This window comes from Salmo trutta, chromosome 16 (genome assembly GCF_901001165.1).
Source record: "Salmo trutta chromosome 16, fSalTru1.1, whole genome shotgun sequence".
In the NCBI taxonomy this organism is placed as follows: Eukaryota; Metazoa; Chordata; class Actinopteri; order Salmoniformes; family Salmonidae; genus Salmo; species Salmo trutta.
The window spans coordinates 60,344,057-60,363,166 of record NC_042972.1 but is presented as its reverse complement, the minus strand read 5'-3'; the positions used below and the strand labels follow the sequence as shown (position 1 = coordinate 60,363,166).

General features: G+C 44.8%; 1 protein-coding gene across 1 annotated transcript in view; it reads right to left on the bottom strand.

Moving 5' to 3' along the window:
* Nucleotides 1-4,839: 4,839 nt before the first annotated feature.
* LOC115151126 (RNA-binding protein Raly-like) overlaps nucleotides 4,840-19,110 on the bottom strand; it is a 43,053-nt gene continuing 28,782 nt past the window's right edge. Inside the window, exon 7 of the mRNA XM_029695136.1 lies at nucleotides 4,840-5,005. Coding sequence (XP_029550996.1) covers nucleotides 4,985-5,005 — 21 coding nt within the window. The 3' untranslated portion in view covers nucleotides 4,840-4,984. The remainder of the gene's footprint in view (nucleotides 5,006-19,110) is intronic.

The window sequence follows — 19,110 nt, the reverse complement described above, 5'->3', positions numbered from 1 at the left end:
TCAAAACTGAGGCAAAAGGAAAATAGCTGCTCCTGCAGAACGCACATGAAAAGACAAGTTGTTCAACACAGTATGAACATTATACTTTAATGCCGTCAATACAGTTGGACATTTTCAGATAGGCTCCATTCATACATTAGTTTTAGTTTTGAATAATAAGTAATTGATTGAATTTATATAGCTCTTTCCGAGGTGCCCACAGTACATTGCATGGGGGGAACTCACTTCACCCACCACCATAGTGTCCTGTAGCATTCACCCGTGCAACACACACACTATTACATAAGGCAATAATATACACAGGTTTAAAACAAGATTATTAGCCTTTCCTGTAAGAGTATAAACAGAACTTTGGGAAATGCTACCAACAGGGCACTCCAGGGGTACTGGTCCACAGTATCAGTATTTCCCCTACCATTATGTAGATATAGTGGCCAGCCATGCTCGGTTGCCCCCCGCCTCAAAGAGTTTGGTTTCTACACTGGACAAAAATATAAACATAACAATTTCAAAGATTTAACTGAGTTACAGTTCATATAAGGAAAATCGGTCAATTGAAATAAATTAATGAGGCCCTAATCGATGGATTGCACATGACTGCGAATACAGATATGCATCTGTTGGTCACAGATACCTTAAAAAAAAGTAGGGGCGTGGATCAGAAAACCAGTCAGTATCTAGTGTGACCACTACTTTCCTCATGCAGTGTGACACCTCCTTTGCATAGAGTTGAAGTTGCTGGATATTGGTGGGAACTGGAACCCGCTGTCGTACACGTCGATCCAGAGCATCCCAAACATGCTCAATTGGTGACATGTCTGGTGAGTATGCAGGCCATGGAAGAACTGGAACATTTTCAGCTTCCGGGAATTGTTAACAGTTCCTTGCGACAGTGGGCCTTGCATTATCATGACGAAACCTGAGGTGATGGCGGAGGATGAATGGCATGACAATGGGCCTCAGGATCGTCACGGTATCTCTGTGTATTAGCAAACCATTCGCCCACAACGCCATACACGTTGTCTGCCATCCAGCATGCCAGTGGTCAAGACGATGAGCTTTCTGAGACTGTTTCTGACAGTTTGTGCAGAGATTCTTTGGTTGTGCAAAGCTGTTTAATCAGTGTATGGATTATCTTGGCAAAGGAGAAATGCACACTAACAGGGATGTAAAGAAATTTGTGCTCATGAAAAATGGGACCACACACGTTGCGTTCATATTTTTGTTCAGTATATTTGTTTCAGGTCATTCACTCAGTCCCTGATTAAAGGGGAAGGATGAAAACCAGCAGTGCTGTGGCTCACATCGCGATGTACAGGTAACTGCCAAAATAATAGAAATTCAAACGTAAAGTGTCTTAATAGGGCATTGGGACACCATGAGCCGCCAGAACAGCTTCAATGCACCTTGGCATAGATTCTGTGTTCTAAGTGTCTGGGAACTCTATTGGAAGGATCCGACAACATACTTCTACAAGAAATTCCATAATTTGGTGTTTTGTTGGTGGTGGAAAACACTGACAGGCGCAGCTACAGAATCAATTGGGTCGAGATCTGGCGACAGACACACCCACCCCATTTAAACCCCCTATGATCCTTGTCACTGAGATCTCTTCTTCTAGCCATGGTAGCCAAACTAATGGGCAACTGGGCATTTTATACATGACCCTAAGCATGATGGGATGTTAACTGCTTAATGAATTCAGGAATCGCAACTGTGTGGAAGCACATGCATTTAATATACTTTGTATCCTTCATTTACTCAAGTGTTTCCTTTATTTTAATTACCTGTATGTTGAAATGTTATTACTATAAAGGCTCAGATGTGAATTTACCCATTCTACTGTATGAAAACAACCCTCCTCAAGGGTCTGATTCAGTGTGGGAGCTGTATGGTCCAACACAAACACTCTCTGTGAGCGTCAACGTGTAGATAAATAAATAAACGCATGTGTCCGTCGGGGAGGCAGCCTGATGAACTGGGGAAATTGGTGTCCTGCTCTGTGTTCATTTGGCTTGGGTCTCCTGGGCCACACTGGGTGTTTGCTCAGAGGAGAAATGGGGAAATGTGATTGGCTGGGGACCGCTGCCACACGAAGGAGCCACACAAACACTGCAGAGCTCCATAAACAGCATACAGTGAAATCAGAAACTGATTACTGACGCTGTGGTGTGTTTGTCTTCTGAAAGCCTTGCAATATCGCAGTGGCTGAGGTGGTTGAAACGCAAGAAAAGTTTTGCCTTTTCACCTTGAATACCAGATTAGAGAAAACAATCCATATAATTTCCCTGATTTTGATAACTTTTCCCACCTGGGTCAAGATTAATGCGGACAATTTCCCACTAAATATCTGTAACTGACACTGTAGCTTAGAGCCAAGTAAGACAGATGTAGTTTTTAACTTTACTACAGTAAATGGGGGATTTGATACATTTTATCTTGAATCTTTGCTGGTACTGATGGATAGCAGGTTTTCTAGTAAGTATTTCTGAGTTCTGGTGGATTTCTATGTATGTATTCATACATTATCTACAACTCTCAGACCAACAAAACTGAATAATCTTCAATTAAAATTAAATCTGCAAGCATAGTATATTTCATTCAATATTGTGCTGATCTTCATTTAAAAATTTGATCGGCAAGCATAGTATATTTTATTCAATGTAACTTCAGGTACAATAGTACTATTCCAAGAATAGTCCCTGTATCTACTTGATATATTCTTGTGTTGATAAATAAGTGGTGGCTGGTTCTCCAAGTTTTTCCAATAATTATTGCTCACCCACCTAATTAAAAAAGACCAACATTGCAATCTACCCAGACGTTATCCATGTGAGTGCTATAGCAGTTATCCATGTTTCCAAACAAGTGAATAAAGCACTTTACCAGCTATACTCTTTCTTGCTGGGATTTATATGATTGACTAGCTAACGCCATGATGTTTGGATCAGGCTGTCTAAATAGCACACTGTGAATGTGCATCAGAGTAGTTCTGTTCTGACATATTTACCAATGCCCGGTGGCCATGCACATTTCCTGACAATCCAAACGGGCACAGGTTTCTTTACTTCACTTGAGTATTTCGACATTCAGAACAACTTGCCTTTTATTGCAGGATGGAGTCCATTTCTGAAAGGTGCTTGTTTCCCTGGGAAAAGACGTGAGGAGAAATGTAAGTGTCTACTGTGAGAATGTAATGTCATATCATGCGATATAACATATGGTTGGAGCAAACATTCATTCAGACAAGGAGTGGCGTTAGTACAATACTGTGCTGCAGCCAAAACACACGTCATCTGTGACCTCAAACAGCCAAACACACTCCAACACCTCCGTCCACATCCATACTCCCTTCAGGATAATGCAGAGCTGCTGACTTGTAATTCCGAGTTGGATGACCGTTCAAAAAAATTTTCCCCAGTCGCAGAACGTTTTTTCCCCCCGAGTTCCAGGTTGTCTTGATCGTCTGTAACCCCACCCAGTGACCTTTCACTACAGCGGAGTGTTGTTTTAGGTTAACATTAGCCTAGTAGCTAGCATTTGGAACAACATATTTGGAGAAAACTTGAGTTGACCGTAAGCCTAAGCATGTATCAACCTGAAGCTTGAGAGGAATGAATGGGAGATAGCTAGGCTACTCATGATGATGTGTTGCTTGTTTTTGATGTGCTTTGAGAATGTTATGAAAAGCACTATAGAAATGAAATGTAATAGTATTATTATACCAAAGATGGTTTATTTAGTTTAGTAGAGCAGAAAGCTCAGAAGAAGGCCAAGAGGCCAACACCTAAGCTTCAATAAACAAGTGATACTAGTGAGCAGTGTGCAGGCTTCTCTTTTCTTTCAACTTATCTAGTTGTTACCATGCACCCGCAACAAGATAGGTCAGAGGTCAGATGTGCATTTCTTTATGTTGAAATGGGGAAAGTAAAACACATCAACAGTAGATTTACCGATATTAAACAAAGGACTTCACCAAAAACAGTACAAAATACATACCTAATAGCTATAAATAAAAGACATAGAAAATGCATAAAACTACTTAATCATGGCCTCTAAAATGGCCATAAGGCATGCCTCCCTGGCATTCACCTTCTCCAGCTTCCACATCTGGACCCTTCTGGAAGGGAGAGGAGCCCACAGCTGCACCTAGGGAGGATGAGGAGATGATAACCGGTGTGTTGATGGAGTGGCAGCCCCCCAGCACCTCATCAATCACTGCATACCACTCCCAGGATGTGGCTGTGGCCTTCCTTCCATTCGTGCTGACTCAGGTGGGGGGAGCTTTTAACTCCTAAAAAATATGGAAAAGGATAGCTTTCAGCATCAAACATACTACATGTAAATACCTGTAAAAATGCCAATTGCAGTAAATTTCTCTGGAACACATGCACCTTTCTAACATGTATGTCTTCACACTTACATGAATGTGAAAAGGGGAACTTTAGAAGAAAAGGGGAACTTTATTAGCCAAGTACAGCACAGAAATAAATGTCAAGATAACATACAATAGCATACAGGTCATGTTTGGTTCTCCCACTTCTTATTCACCCTTGCAGGTCACCAGGGAGATCATTCAAGATTGACGTCGAAATTGGACGTCTATTCATGTCCCGAAGACATCAGGAAATGCCTTCAAAACCAGCCGCTAGGGGCAACCAAGAGCACTTTTATCATCAAGTAGGCTTGGGTTTTGTTAGACTGTTGTGGTGGTGGATGGGCATGTGTTCAATCCCAGTCATGGACATTAGTTAGAATTTTTGGTTTTAACCCTATCGCAAACCCTAACCATAACCATTCGGAATGTGTGCCTAAACTTAAATCTTAACTTTGATGAAATTTGACGTTTAATGAACAGAACGATACAGAGTAGTAGGAGCAACAAAAATACTTAGAAATGTGACATTTGGAGAACGTGGATGAACGTCTAATTCTTCAGTGAGACTGAAAGCTTGTTGAGGTGACAGCTAGCTGCCCCTCCAGCTCACACTCTTTCATGTAGATCCTGAAAAGACATAAGATGAAGCACAACATTAACCAAAACATGAGTAAAGTAGAATTGTTTGAACTTTCTGTAGATAGCTAGGACTGCCACATACTTTATCAAATTGGAGTGCCAAGGTGAAACAATGAGTGCAGCTTACCATTACTTTCACCATAACAGGTTATGTGCAATAAAACTAGCTAGACCCATTCATGCTGTAACCGTTCAGGTAGAAACTAATATTGCATAGCATGAACATTACAATCAGCTCACCACAAATAAAATCGACGTGACAAATCAGAACTATATAGAAGAAGAGAGAAGTGGTGGGACCAGCACCGCCGTGAAAAATAGGAATTTAGGCTACCGCGTTACTAACGTTAGGTACAGCTAGTGACAGTGCATTGTGCAGTGGCAAGAAAGCTAATTATGGCCACATTACTTACTCAAAACATTTTTTTTTGCAGCATTTCTCCTGTCGTGTTCGCCACTGAATTAAATACCTGGTATTGTCGTCAGACCCTGCAACAGAACACAAGCCCTGGTATTAACAACAAGTAGCTAGCTAGGCTAATGTTAAAAAAAGTTGTCGCTCAACAGCTATCAAGAAACCCTGTAGCTAACATTACTGTTTGAACAGTTATAACTTCAATTTCTACTAAAGTGCATAACTAGGTAAAGGCACGGCAAGCTACTGATCTGGAAAAAAAAAAAAATCACATTAGGATGAAATAATCCTGATCATTATAAAGGGTACAGAAATTATATACACTACTGTAGAAGCTTCACTAATTGCCATATTCCAACTTGTTTTGTTGTTTTCTTGAAGAGATCTAGCTAATCAAAACTCGCAGCCCTCCCTTCCAATGCATTGTGGCTGTGAAATTCCCGAAAAGTGAATGCTGAAATGAGTATGACATCCAGGCATTTAAAGTATACTAGATTTTCGAAATGTCACATTCTATAAAACTTTATTTTTTCACATATTCAAACGGCCTACTATTTAAGATGCAAGTATGGGTATTCGGACACGGCCACACACATGTTCCTTCACACACACACAAACATATTTATTCATACTAACGCAAGCACACAAACATATGCATGCACCACCATCTATACAGGCTTCACGTACACATCCACACACACCCCACATCCATACAGGCTTTACGCACACATCCACACACCCCCCACATCCATACAGGTTTCAAGCACACATCCACACACACCTCACATCCATACAGGCTTCACGCACACATCCACCCCCCCCCACATCCATGCAGGCTTCACGCACACATCCACACACACCCCACATCCATACAGGCTTCACGCACACATCCACATCCATACAGGCTTCAAGCACACATCCACAACCCCACATCCATACAGGCTTCACGCACACATCCACACCCCCCACATCCATACAGGCTTCACACACACATCCACACCCCCCCCACATCCATACAGGCTTCACGCACACATCCACACCCCCCACATCCATACAGGGTTCACAAACACATCCACACCCCCCCACATCCATACAGGCTTCACGCACACATCCACACCCCCCCACATCCATACAGGCTCCACGCACACATCCACACACACCCCAAATCCATACAGGCTTCACGCACACATCCACATCCATACAGGCTCCACGCACACATCCACACACACCCCACATCCATACAGGCTTTACGCACACATCCACCCTCCTCCCCACATCCATACAGGCTTCACGCACACATCCACACACACCCCACATCCATACAGGCTTCACACACACATCCACATCCATACAGGCTTCAAGCACACATCCACACCCCCCACATCCATACAGGCTTCACGCACACATCCACACCCCCCACATCCATACAGGCTTCACGCACACATCCACACACCCCCCACATCCATACAGGCTTCATGCACACATCCACACCCCCCCACATCCATGCAGGCTCCACGCACACATCCACACACCCCACATCCATACAGGCTTCATGCACACATCCACACACCCCACATCCCTACAGGCTTCACGCACACATCCCACATCCATACAGGCTTCACGCACACATCCACACACCCCACATCCATACAGGCTTCACACACACATCCACACATCCCACATCCACAGAGGCTTCACGCACACATCCACACATACCCCCCATCCATACAGGCTTCACGCACACATCCCACATCCATACAGGCTTCACGCACACATCCACACACCCCACATCCATACAGGCTTCACACACACATCCACACACCCCACATCCACAGAGGCTTCACGCACACATCCACACATACCCCCCATCCATACAGGCTTCAAGCACACATCCACACACTCCCCACATCCATACAGGATTCACGCACACATCCACACACCACCCACATCCATACAAGCTTCACGCACACATCCACACTCCCCCTTCATCCATACAGGCTTCAGGCACACATCCACACACCCCACATCCATACAGGCTTCACGCACACATCCACACACCCCACATCCATTCAGGCTTCACGCAGACATCCACACCCCCCACATCCACACAGGCTTCACGCACACATCCACACACCCCACATCCACACAGGCTTCACGCACACATCCACACATACCCCCATCCAAACAGGCTTCACACACACATCCACACCCCCCACATACATACAGGCTTCACGCACACATCCACACACACCCCACATCCACACAGGCTTCACGCACACATCCACACACCCCACATCCACACAGGCTTCACGCACACATCCACACATACCCCCATCCACACAGGCTTCACGCACACATCCACACACCCCACATCCATTCAAGCTTCACGCAGACATCCACACCCCCCACATCCACACAGGCTTCACGCACACATCCACACACCCCACATCCACACAGGCTTCACGCACACATCCACACATACCCCCATCCACACAGGCTTCACGCACACATCCACACCCCCCACATACATACAGGCTTCACGCACACATCCACACACACCCCACATCCATACAGGCTTCACGCACACATCCACACACCCCACATCCATACAGGCTTCACGCACACATCCACACCCCCCCACACACATACAGGCTTCACGCACACATCCACACACAACCCACATCCATACAGGCTTCAAGCACACATCCACACCCCCCACATCCATACAGGCTTCACGCACACATCCACACCCCCCCACATCCATACAGGCTTCACACACACATCCACACACCCCCCCACATCCATACAGGCTTCACGCACACATCCACACACCCCCCACATACATACAGGCTTCACGCACACATCCACACACCCCCCACATCCATACAGGCTTCAAGCACACACCCACACCTCCACATCCATACAGGCTTCACGCACACATCCACACCCCCCACATCCATACAGGCTTCACGCACACATCCACACACCACCCCACATCCATACAGGATTCACGCACACATCCACACAACCCCCACATCCATGCAGGCTCCACGCACACATCCACACCCCCCACATCCATACAGGCTTCACGCACACATCCACACACCCCACATCCATACAGGCTTCACTCACACATCCACACCCCCCCACATCCATACAGGCTTCAAGCACACATCCACACCCCCCACATCCATACAGGCTTCACGCACACATCCACACCCCCACACATACATACAGGCTTCACACACACATCCACACACACCACATCCATACAGGCTTCAAGTACACATCCACAACCCCCACATCCATACAGGCTTCATGCACACATCCACACACCCCACATCCATACAGGCTTCACGCACACATCCACACACCCCCCACATCCATACAGGCTTCACGCACACATCCACACCCCCCAACATCCATAAAGGCTTCACGCACACATCCACACACCCCCCACATCCATGCAGGCTCCACGCACACATCCACACACCCCACAACCATACAGGCTTCACGCACACATCCACCCCCCCACACACATACAGGCTTCACGCACACATCCACACACAACCCACATCCATACAGGCTTCACGCACACATCCACACATACCCCCATCCACAAAGGCTTCACGCACACATCCACACACCCCACATCCATTCAGGCTTCACGCAGACATCCACACCCCCCACATCCACACAGGCTTCACGCACACATCCACACACCCCACATCCACACAGGCTTCACGCACACATCCACACATACCCCCATCCACACAGGCTTCACGCACACATCCACACCCCCCACATACATACAGGCTTCACGCACACATCCACACACACCCCACATCCACACAGGCTTCACGCACACATCCACACACCCCACATCCATACAGGCTTCACGCACACATCCACACCCCCCCACACACATACAGGCTTCACGCACACATCCACACACAACCCACATCCATACAGGCTTCAAGCACACATCCACACCCCCCACATCCATACAGGCTTCACGCACACATCCACACCCCCCCACATCCATACAGGCTTCACACACACATCCACACACCCCCCCACATCCATACAGGCTTCACGCACACATCCACACACCCCCCACATACATACAGGCTTCACGCATAAATCCACACCCCCCCACATCCATACAGGCTTCAAGCACACACCCACACCTCCACATCCATACAGGCTTCACGCACACATCCACACCCCCCACATCCATACAGGCTTCACGCACACATCCACACACCACCCCACATCCATACAGGATTCACGCACACATCCACACAACCCCCACATCCATGCAGGCTCCACGCACACATCCACACCCCCCACATCCATACAGGCTTCACGCACACATCCACACACCCCACATCCATACAGGCTTCACGCACACATCCACACCCCCCCACATCCATACAGGCTTCACGCACACATCCACACCCCCCACATCCATACAGGCTTCACGCACACATCCACACCCCCACACATCCATACAGGCTTCACACACACATCCACACACACCACATCCATACAGGCTTCAAGTACACATCCACAACCCCCACATCCATACAGGCTTCATGCACACATCCACACACCCCACATCCATACAGGCTTCACGCACACATCCACACACCCCCCACATACATGAAGGGACATCGCGTGCGCCATCCGTATGGTTAGTGAGAAAGTCCATGTTGCAAATGTACCCTCCCTTACTAGACGTCCGACCACGTCCGATAAATCCGCGCACGGCGTCGGGCCGATCGCGGGGGCCGGATCTTCCAGGAAGTCATCGAACGAAGTCTCTCGGACCTTCGGTTTCCGTTTAATTAAATTTTCAAATTTTGGTCATTTTCTTGCAGTCCCGGATTATTCCACGAGAGGGCGTATGGAATCATATTGCAAATGTAACATATATCACCAAATGCGACACGGCTTTTTCTCCTAAACCGAAGATAATTCGAAGACGAAACTCGGTCTGCGTGGGTTTGGCATAATGGGCAGTTGGCCCCGAACAGGATGGAGTCGAGGCCTCGACGCTTTTCGAGTTAAGGCTATTTTTCTGGGATTGAAAGTCAAACAGGAAAATAGAGTGCTGATTTGACCACTTCACATCAAACTACATGAGCCTACGGTGTCAGGAGAAAAGGAACCATGCATTTACCAATGTTCATTTCAGAGAAATTGTACAATGACACATTGGTGATATTCAACAACAAGAGGTTTTTTTTCCAAAAAAGTTACATATCCAGTTGCAGCGTGTTCAGATGAGTCCGTTAAGGCAGGTTTCGGAGCTCTGCGAGATTTCTGTGATTTTCTGTGATTTTCTGAAACAACACACACTTGTTCAACCCTCTGTAAATAAGTCAGTTCTTAACAGAAACACTTAAAACTCAATATTCTATAAGAGCCTAACGTTCAGATTCCTGTGTCAACCAGAAATGCCTTATAATGGTGTCATAGGGGCTGCTTTGAAGGGTTAAAAAGGTCAGATCTTTCCACAACTTCATATGTGTGACTAGGCAACCCTCATGAACTGTAAATCAGTCATTTATCCCATCAGATGTCAAAGAAAAGCTCTCTCAAACACACACACAGCAAGGACGGAGTGACACAGAGCGGTGCTTAAAGACACAAAGAGCCTGCAATGGCATTACCATTATCTCTAGGCTGAGACGAGTTCAATGAGACGCCCCGCTTGACCGTAGCTTGCTCGGTATGAGCGCAGCGACCGTGAGAAAACTAGGCCCAAAATGAGGCCTGCACCAATATGTCAAGTGCTTATGGGTGACAGTGAGAGAACCATTAGGGTTAGAAGCACAATTCAACCTCAGGAGCGTTCCTGAGGTCCTCCCGATCTGTGCAAGCCTAACCTTGACCCTGTGGCATTAACCCTTCACAGTGAAAAGAAGGTGTTTAGATCAAACTGTGTGCAATGACTTCTCTCCCCATAGGAATACATTGACAATTCTCCTAAATTCAACCTGAAGTCTATGTGGGTTATGAATGCCTTATGAACCTGTCTTCTATAACAATCCATCAGGCTACTGTGAGGTCTACCTGTGTCGATTCTAAGGTTCCTGGAGCAACCGGAAAATGTTAAAATCACCCTAGAGCTATTGTCATATAAGCAACCTGCAGATAGTGAAAATCACGCAACTCAACCATCTGTCATTCAGTCAATTCTTAAGGTAGAGACTTCATATTCAGGATTCTATTTATGTCTACCCCAAAGACAACGTGTGTGAAGCAAGAGCTTCCTGTGACAACCGGAAGTTGTTAAAAACAGCCAAGAGCTATTGTCATATGGTCAACCGGCATATAGTGAAAATCACGCAACTCAACCATCTGTTATTCAGTCAATTCTTAAGGTAGAGACTTCATATTCAGGATTCTGTTTATGTCTAACCCAAAGACAACATGTGTTGAGTAAGAGCTTCCTGTGACAACCGGAAGTTGTTAAAAACAGCAAAGAGCTATTGTCATATGGTCAACCAGCATATAGTGAAAATCACGCAACTCAACCCTATGTCATCCAGCCAATTCTTTAGGTAGAGACTTCATATTGAGGATTCTGTATATGCCTACCCCAAAGACAACGTGTGTCTATTCTTTTTGCAAAAAAAAAAAAAACACACACACACAATTTGGCCATAGGGACATAGTGTTGGGCTTAGAGTCTTATACCGCCTTCAATAGTTACTTTTGTTGAAACGATTCAAGAACCGTCAGACCTAGAGCTCCGAAATTTTAGAAACCTGTTCTAGAGCTCAAGTCGATAGTGCACGGTGATTTATGGGGCTCTAGAAGGTTCTCTGACCGAGAAACCACCTCGTACATTTGCAATATTTTCAATTCATTTTCAATATCACGGACATGGCGACATTTAGAAATGTCCCAGAGTCGCAAGACTAGGTGCATTGAAACCTCCTCGGCCCGTAGAGACGGACCCCAATGTCTCTGTCCGATAGCTCATTCAGGGACCCCGTAGTAACGCCCTGAAAAAGTGGATTTTCAGCACCAATTAAGGCCATTGCTTGGGCACCAAATGACCTATCGAGCCGAAACTTGGGATTCGGGGTCGCCTCACATAGGCCTACACATTATGTCAGAACTGGACCCGCAGCTATAACGTAACTATGTGTTTTAGGTTTTTTTATGGTTAAAATTGAAAGCACTGTGAATTATGGGCCTTCTCTGACATATGTGATAGTTGGCTTCTATACGAGTTGGAAAAAGTGGATTTGGTGTCAGATGCTATCAGTTTGGTGTCAGAATGACAACTAATTGACTGATGGACGCTGACTGCTGGGTGACGAGCAATGGAGATTAACCACAGTCACTGCCCGGCCATCCCGAGTTCATCGGGCCAGTCAATTATGCATTTCTGCAGTATTTTTGAGCATGCCTAAATTTGTGATGCTAAATGCCCATTAAATCATATTGCAAACGTAACGCGCTATATTGCAAACGTAACGTGCGTTTGCAATATGATTCAACAGCAGAAAATATCACCAAAGTTGACATGATGAAATCAACACAATGAGCGACAGAGAGGAACCACAGTCACTGCCCGGCCATCCCCAGTTCATCAGGCCAGTCAATTATGCATTTCTGCAGTATTTTTGAGCATGCCACATTTGTGATACTAAATGCCCATTAAATCATATTGCAAACGTAACGCGCTATATTGCAAACGTAACGTGCGTTTGCAATATGACTCAACAGCAAAAATATCACCAAAGTTGACATGATGAAATCAACACAATGAGCGATAGAGAGGAACCACAGTCACTGCCCGGCCATCCCCAGTTCATCGGGACAGTCAATTTTGCATTTCTGCAGTATTTTTGAGCATGCCACATTTGTGATACTAAATGCCCATTAAATCATATTGCAAACGTAACGCGCTATATTGCAAACGTAACGTGCGTTTGCAATATGATTCAACAGCAGAAAATATCACCAAAGTTGACATGATGAAATCAACACAATGAGCGACAGAGAGGAACCACAGTCACTGCCCGGCCATCCCCAGTTCATCAGGCCAGTCAATTATGCATTTCTGCAGTATTTTTGAGCATGCCACATTTGTGATACTAAATGCCCATTAAATCATATTGCAAACGTAACGCGCTATATTGCAAACGTAACGTGCGTTTGCAATATGACTCAACAGCAAAAATATCACCAAAGTTGACATGATGAAATCAACACAATGAGCGATAGAGAGGAACCACAGTCACTGCCCGGCCATCCCCAGTTCATCGGGACAGTCAATTTTGCATATCTTTAGTGTTTTTGAGCATGCCAAATTCGTGATGTTGAGGCCCATTGAATCATATTGCAAATGCGCATCAGTGCACATGGTGACCCGAAATGGGTTACCAGGAGTAATTTTTTAGAAGGGTTTTAAATGCCTTTAGAGGGTGCAAGGGGTGCACGGTTGGGTAGGGAGCACCTTCCATCAGTGCCCATCCAGTATGGGGCGCCCCTAGTCATTTTGGACATTTTTCAAAAAAATTGCTAAAAAACGACAATCCCACTTCTCTCATGTCACCATCAAGCCATGGAGAGGAACCACAGTCACTGCCCGGCCATCACCAGTTCATCGGGACAGTTCATTTTGCATTTCTGCAGTGTTTTTAAGCATGCCAAATTCGTGATGTTGAGGCCCATTGAATCATATTGCAAATGCGCATCAGTGCACATGGTGACCCGAAATGGGTTACCAGGAGTAATTTTTTAGAATGGTTTTAAATGCCTTTAGGGTGGTGCAAGGGGTGCACGGTTGGGTAGTGAGCACCTTCCATCAGTGCCCAACCAGTATGGGGCGCACCTAGTCATTTTGGACATTTTTCAAAAAAATTGCTAAAAAACGACAATCCCACTTCTCTCATGTCACCATCAAGCCATGGAGAGGAACCACAGTCACTGCCCGGCCATCACCAGTTCATCGGGACAGTTCATTTTGCATTTCTGCAGTGTTTTTAAGCATGCCAAATTCGTGATGTTGAGGCCCATTGAATCATATTGCAAATGCGCATCAGTGCACATGGTGACCCGAAATGGGTTACCAGGAGTATTTTTTTAGAAGGCTTTTAAATGACTTTAGGGTGGTGCAAGGGGTCCGCGGTTGGGTAGGGAGCACCTTCCATCAGTGCCCATCCAGTATGGGGCGCACCTAGTCATTTTGGACATTTTTCCAAAAATCACAAAAAAAACTCACCATCAAGCCATGGAGAGGAACCACAGTCACTGCACAGCCATCCCCAGTTCATCGGGACAGTCAATTATGCATTTCTGCAGTGGTTTTGAGCATGCCAAAGTTGTGATGCTAAATGCCCATTGCATCATATTGCAAACGTAACACGCAATATTGCAAATGTAACGCGCATTTGCAACATGATTCAACAGCAAAAAATATCACCAAAGTTGACATGATGAAATCAACACAACGAGCGATGGAGAGGAACCACAGTCACTGCACGGCCATCCCCAGTTCATCGGGACAGTCAATTATGCATTTCTGCAGTGGTTTTGAGCATGCCACATTTGTGATGCTAAATGCCCATTGAATCATATTGCAAACGTAACATGGAATATTGCAAATGTAACGCGCATTTGCAACATGATTCAACAGCAAAAAACATCACCAAAGTTGACATGATGAAATCAACACAACGAGCGATGGAGAGGAACCACAGTCACTGCACGGCCATCCCCAGTTCATCGGGACAGTCAATTATGCATTTCTGCAGTGGTTTTGAGCATGCCAAAGTTGTGATGCTAAATGCCAATTGAATCATATTGCAAATGCGCATCCGTGTATTTGCAATATGATTCAACAGCAAAAAATGTCACCAAAGGTGACATGATGAAATCAACACAACGAGCGATGGAGAGGAACCAGGAGCGTTCCTGAGGTCCTCCCGATCTGTGCAAGCCAACCTTGACCCTGTGGCATTAACCCTTCACAGTGAAAAGAAGGTGTTTAGATCAAACTGTGTGCAATGACTTCTCTCCCCATAGGAACACATAGACTATTCTACAAAATTCAACCAGAAGCCTATGTGGGTTATGAATGCCTTATGAACCTGTCTTCTACAACAATCCATCAGGCTACTGTGAGGTCTACCTGTGTCGATTCTAAGGTTCCTGTGACAACTGGAAGTGGTTAAAAACACCCAAGAGCTATCGTCATATAACCTGCACATAGTGAAAATCACGCAACTCAACCATCTGTTACTCAGTCAATTCTTAAGGTAGAGACTTCTTATTCAGGATTCCGTTTATGTCTACCCCAAAGACAACGTGTGTGAAGCAAGAGCTTCCTGTGACAACCGGAAGTGGTTAAAATCACCCAAGTGCTATTGTCATATTACGTGCGCATAGTGAAAATCATGCAACTCAACCATCTGTTACTCAGTCAATTCTTAAGGTAGAGACTTCTTATTCAGGATTCTGTTTATGTATACCCCAAAGACAACGTGTGTGAAGCAAGAGCTTCCTGTGACAACCGGAAGTGGTTAAAAACAGCCTAGAGCTATTGTCATATTGCCACCTGCAGATAGTGAAAATCACGCAACTCAAACATCTGTTACTCAGTCAATTCTTAAGGTAGAGACTTCTTATTCAGGATTCTGTTTATGTCTACCCCAAAGACAACGTGTGTGAAGCAAGAGCTTCCTGTGACAACCGGAAGTGGTTAAAATCACCCAAGAGCCATTGTCATATTAAGTGCGCATAGTGAAAATCACGCAACTCAACCATCTGTTTCTCAGTCAATTCTTAAGGTAGAGACTTCTTATTCAGGATTCTGTTTATGTCTACCCCAAAGACAACGTGTGTGAAGTAAGAGCTTCCTGTGACAACCGGAAGTTGTTAAAAACAGCCAAGAGCTATTGTCATATGGTCAACCTGCATATAGTGAAAATCACGCAACTCAACCATCTGTTACTCAGTCAATTCTTAAGGTAGAGACTTCTTATTCAGGATTCCGTTTATGTCTACCCCAAAGACAACGTGTGTGAAGCAAGAGCTTCCTGTGACAACCGGAAGTGGTTAAAATCACCCAAGTGCTATTGTCATATTACGTGCGCATAGTGAAAATCATGCAACTCAACCATCTGTTACTCAGTCAATTCTTAAGGTAGAGACTTCTTATTCAGGATTCTGTTTATGTCTACCCCAAAGACAACGTGTGTGAAGCAACAGCTTCCTGTGACAACCGGAAGTGGTTAAAAACACCCAAGAGCTATTGTCATATTGCCACCTGCAGATAGTGAAAATCACGCAACTCAACCATCTGTTACTCAGTCAATTCTTAAGGTAGAGACTTCTTATTCAGGATTCTGTTTCTGTCTACCCCAACGACAACGTGTGTGAAGCAAGAGCTTCCTGTGACAACCGGAAGTGGTTAAAATCACCCAAGAGCCATTGTCATATTACGTGCGCATAGTGAAAATCACGCAACTCAACCATCTGTTACTCAGTCAATTCTTAAGGTAGAGACTTCTTATTCAGGATTCTGTTTATGTCTACCCCAAAGACAACATGTGTTGAGTAAGAACTTCCTGTGACAACGGGAAGTGGTTAAAACAGCCTAGAGCTATTGTCATATTAAGTGCGCATAGTGAAAATCACGCAACTCAACCATCTGTTTCTCAGTCAATTCTTAAGGTAGAGACTTCTTATTCAGGATTCTGTTTATGTCTACCCCAAAGACAACGTGTGTGAAGCAACAGCTTCCTGTGACAACCGGAAGTGGTTAAAAACACCCAAGAGCTATTGTCATATTGCCACCTGCAGATAGTGAAAATCACGCAACTCAACCATCTGTTACTCAGTCAATTCTTAAGGTACAGACTTCATATTCAGGATTCTGTTTATGTCTACCCCAAAGACAACGTGTGTGAAGTAAGAGCTTCCTGTGACAACCGGAAGTTGTTAAAAACAGCCAAGAGCTATTGTCATATGGTCAACCTGCATATAGTGAAAATCACGCAACTCAACCATCTGTTACTCAGTCAATTCTTAAGGTAGAGACTTCTTATTCAGGATTCTGTTTATGTCTACCCCAAAGACAACGTGTGTTGAGTAAGAACTTCCTGTGACAACGGGAAGTGGTTAAAACAGCCTAGAGCCATTGTCATATGGTCAACCTGCATATAGTGAAAATCACGCAACTCAACCATCTGTTACTCAGTCAATTCTTAAGGTAGAGACTTCTTATTCAGGATTCTGTTTATGTCTACCCCAAAGACAACGTGTGTTGAGTAAGAACTTCCTGTGACAACGGGAAGTGGTTAAAACAGCCTAGAGCCATTGTCATATGGTCAACCTGCATATAGTGAAAATCACGCAACTCAACCATCTGTTACTCAGTCAATTCTTAAGGTAGAGACTTCTTATTCATGATTCTGTTTATGTGTACCCCAAAGACAACGTGTGTGAAGCAAGAGCTTCCTGTGACAACCGGAAGTGGTTAAAATCACCCAAGTGCTATTGTCATATTACGTGCGCATAGTGAAAATCATGCAACTCAACCATCTGTTTCTCAGTCAATTCTTAAGGTAGAGACTTCTTATTCAGGATTCCGTTTATGTCTACCCCAAAGACAACGTGTGTGAAGCAAGAGCTTCCTGTGACAACCGGAAGTGGTTAAAATCACTCAAGAGCTATTGTCATATTACGTGCGCATAGTGAAAATCACGCAACTCAACCATCTGTTTCTCAGTCAATTCTTAAGGTAGAGACTTCTTATTCAGGATTCTGTTTATGTCTACCCCAAAGACAACGTGTGTTGAGTAAGAACTTCCTGTGACAACGGGAAGTGGTTAAAACAGCCTAGAGCTATTGTCATATGGACAACCTGCATATAGTGAAAAATCACGCAACTCAACCATCTGTTACTCAGTCAATTCTTAAGGTAGAGACTTCTTATTCAGGATTCTGTTTATGTCTACCCCAAAGACAACGTGTGTGAAGCAACAGCTTCCTGTGACAACCGGAAGTGGTTAAAAACACCCAAGAGCTATTGTCATATTGCCACCTGCAGATAGTGAAAATCACGCAACTCAACCATCTGTTTCTCAGTCAATTCTTAAGGTAGAGACTTCTTATTCAGGATTCTGTTTATGTCTACCCCAAAGACAACGTGTGTTGAGTAAGAACTTCCTGTGACAACGGGAAGTGGTTAAAACAGCCTAGAGCTATTGTCATATGGACAACCTGCATATAGTGAAAATCACGCAACTCAACCATCTGTTACTCAGTCAATTCTTAAGGTAGAGACTTCTTATTCAGGATTCCGTTTATGTCTACCCCAAAGACAACGTGTGTGAAGCAAGAGCTTCCTGTGACAACCGGAAGTGGTTAAAATCACCCAAGAGCTATTGTCATATTACGTGCGCATAGTGAAAATCACGCAACTCAACCGTCTGTTTCTCAGTCAATTCTTAAGGTAGAGACTTCTTATTCAGGATTCCGTTTATGTCTACCCCAAAGACAACGTGTGTGAAGCAAGAGCTTCCTGTGACAACCGGAAGTGGTTAAAATCACCCAAGAGCTATTGTCATATTACGTGCGCATAGTGAAAATCACGCAACTCAACAGTCTGTTTCTCAGTCAATTCTTAAGGTAGAGACTTCTTATT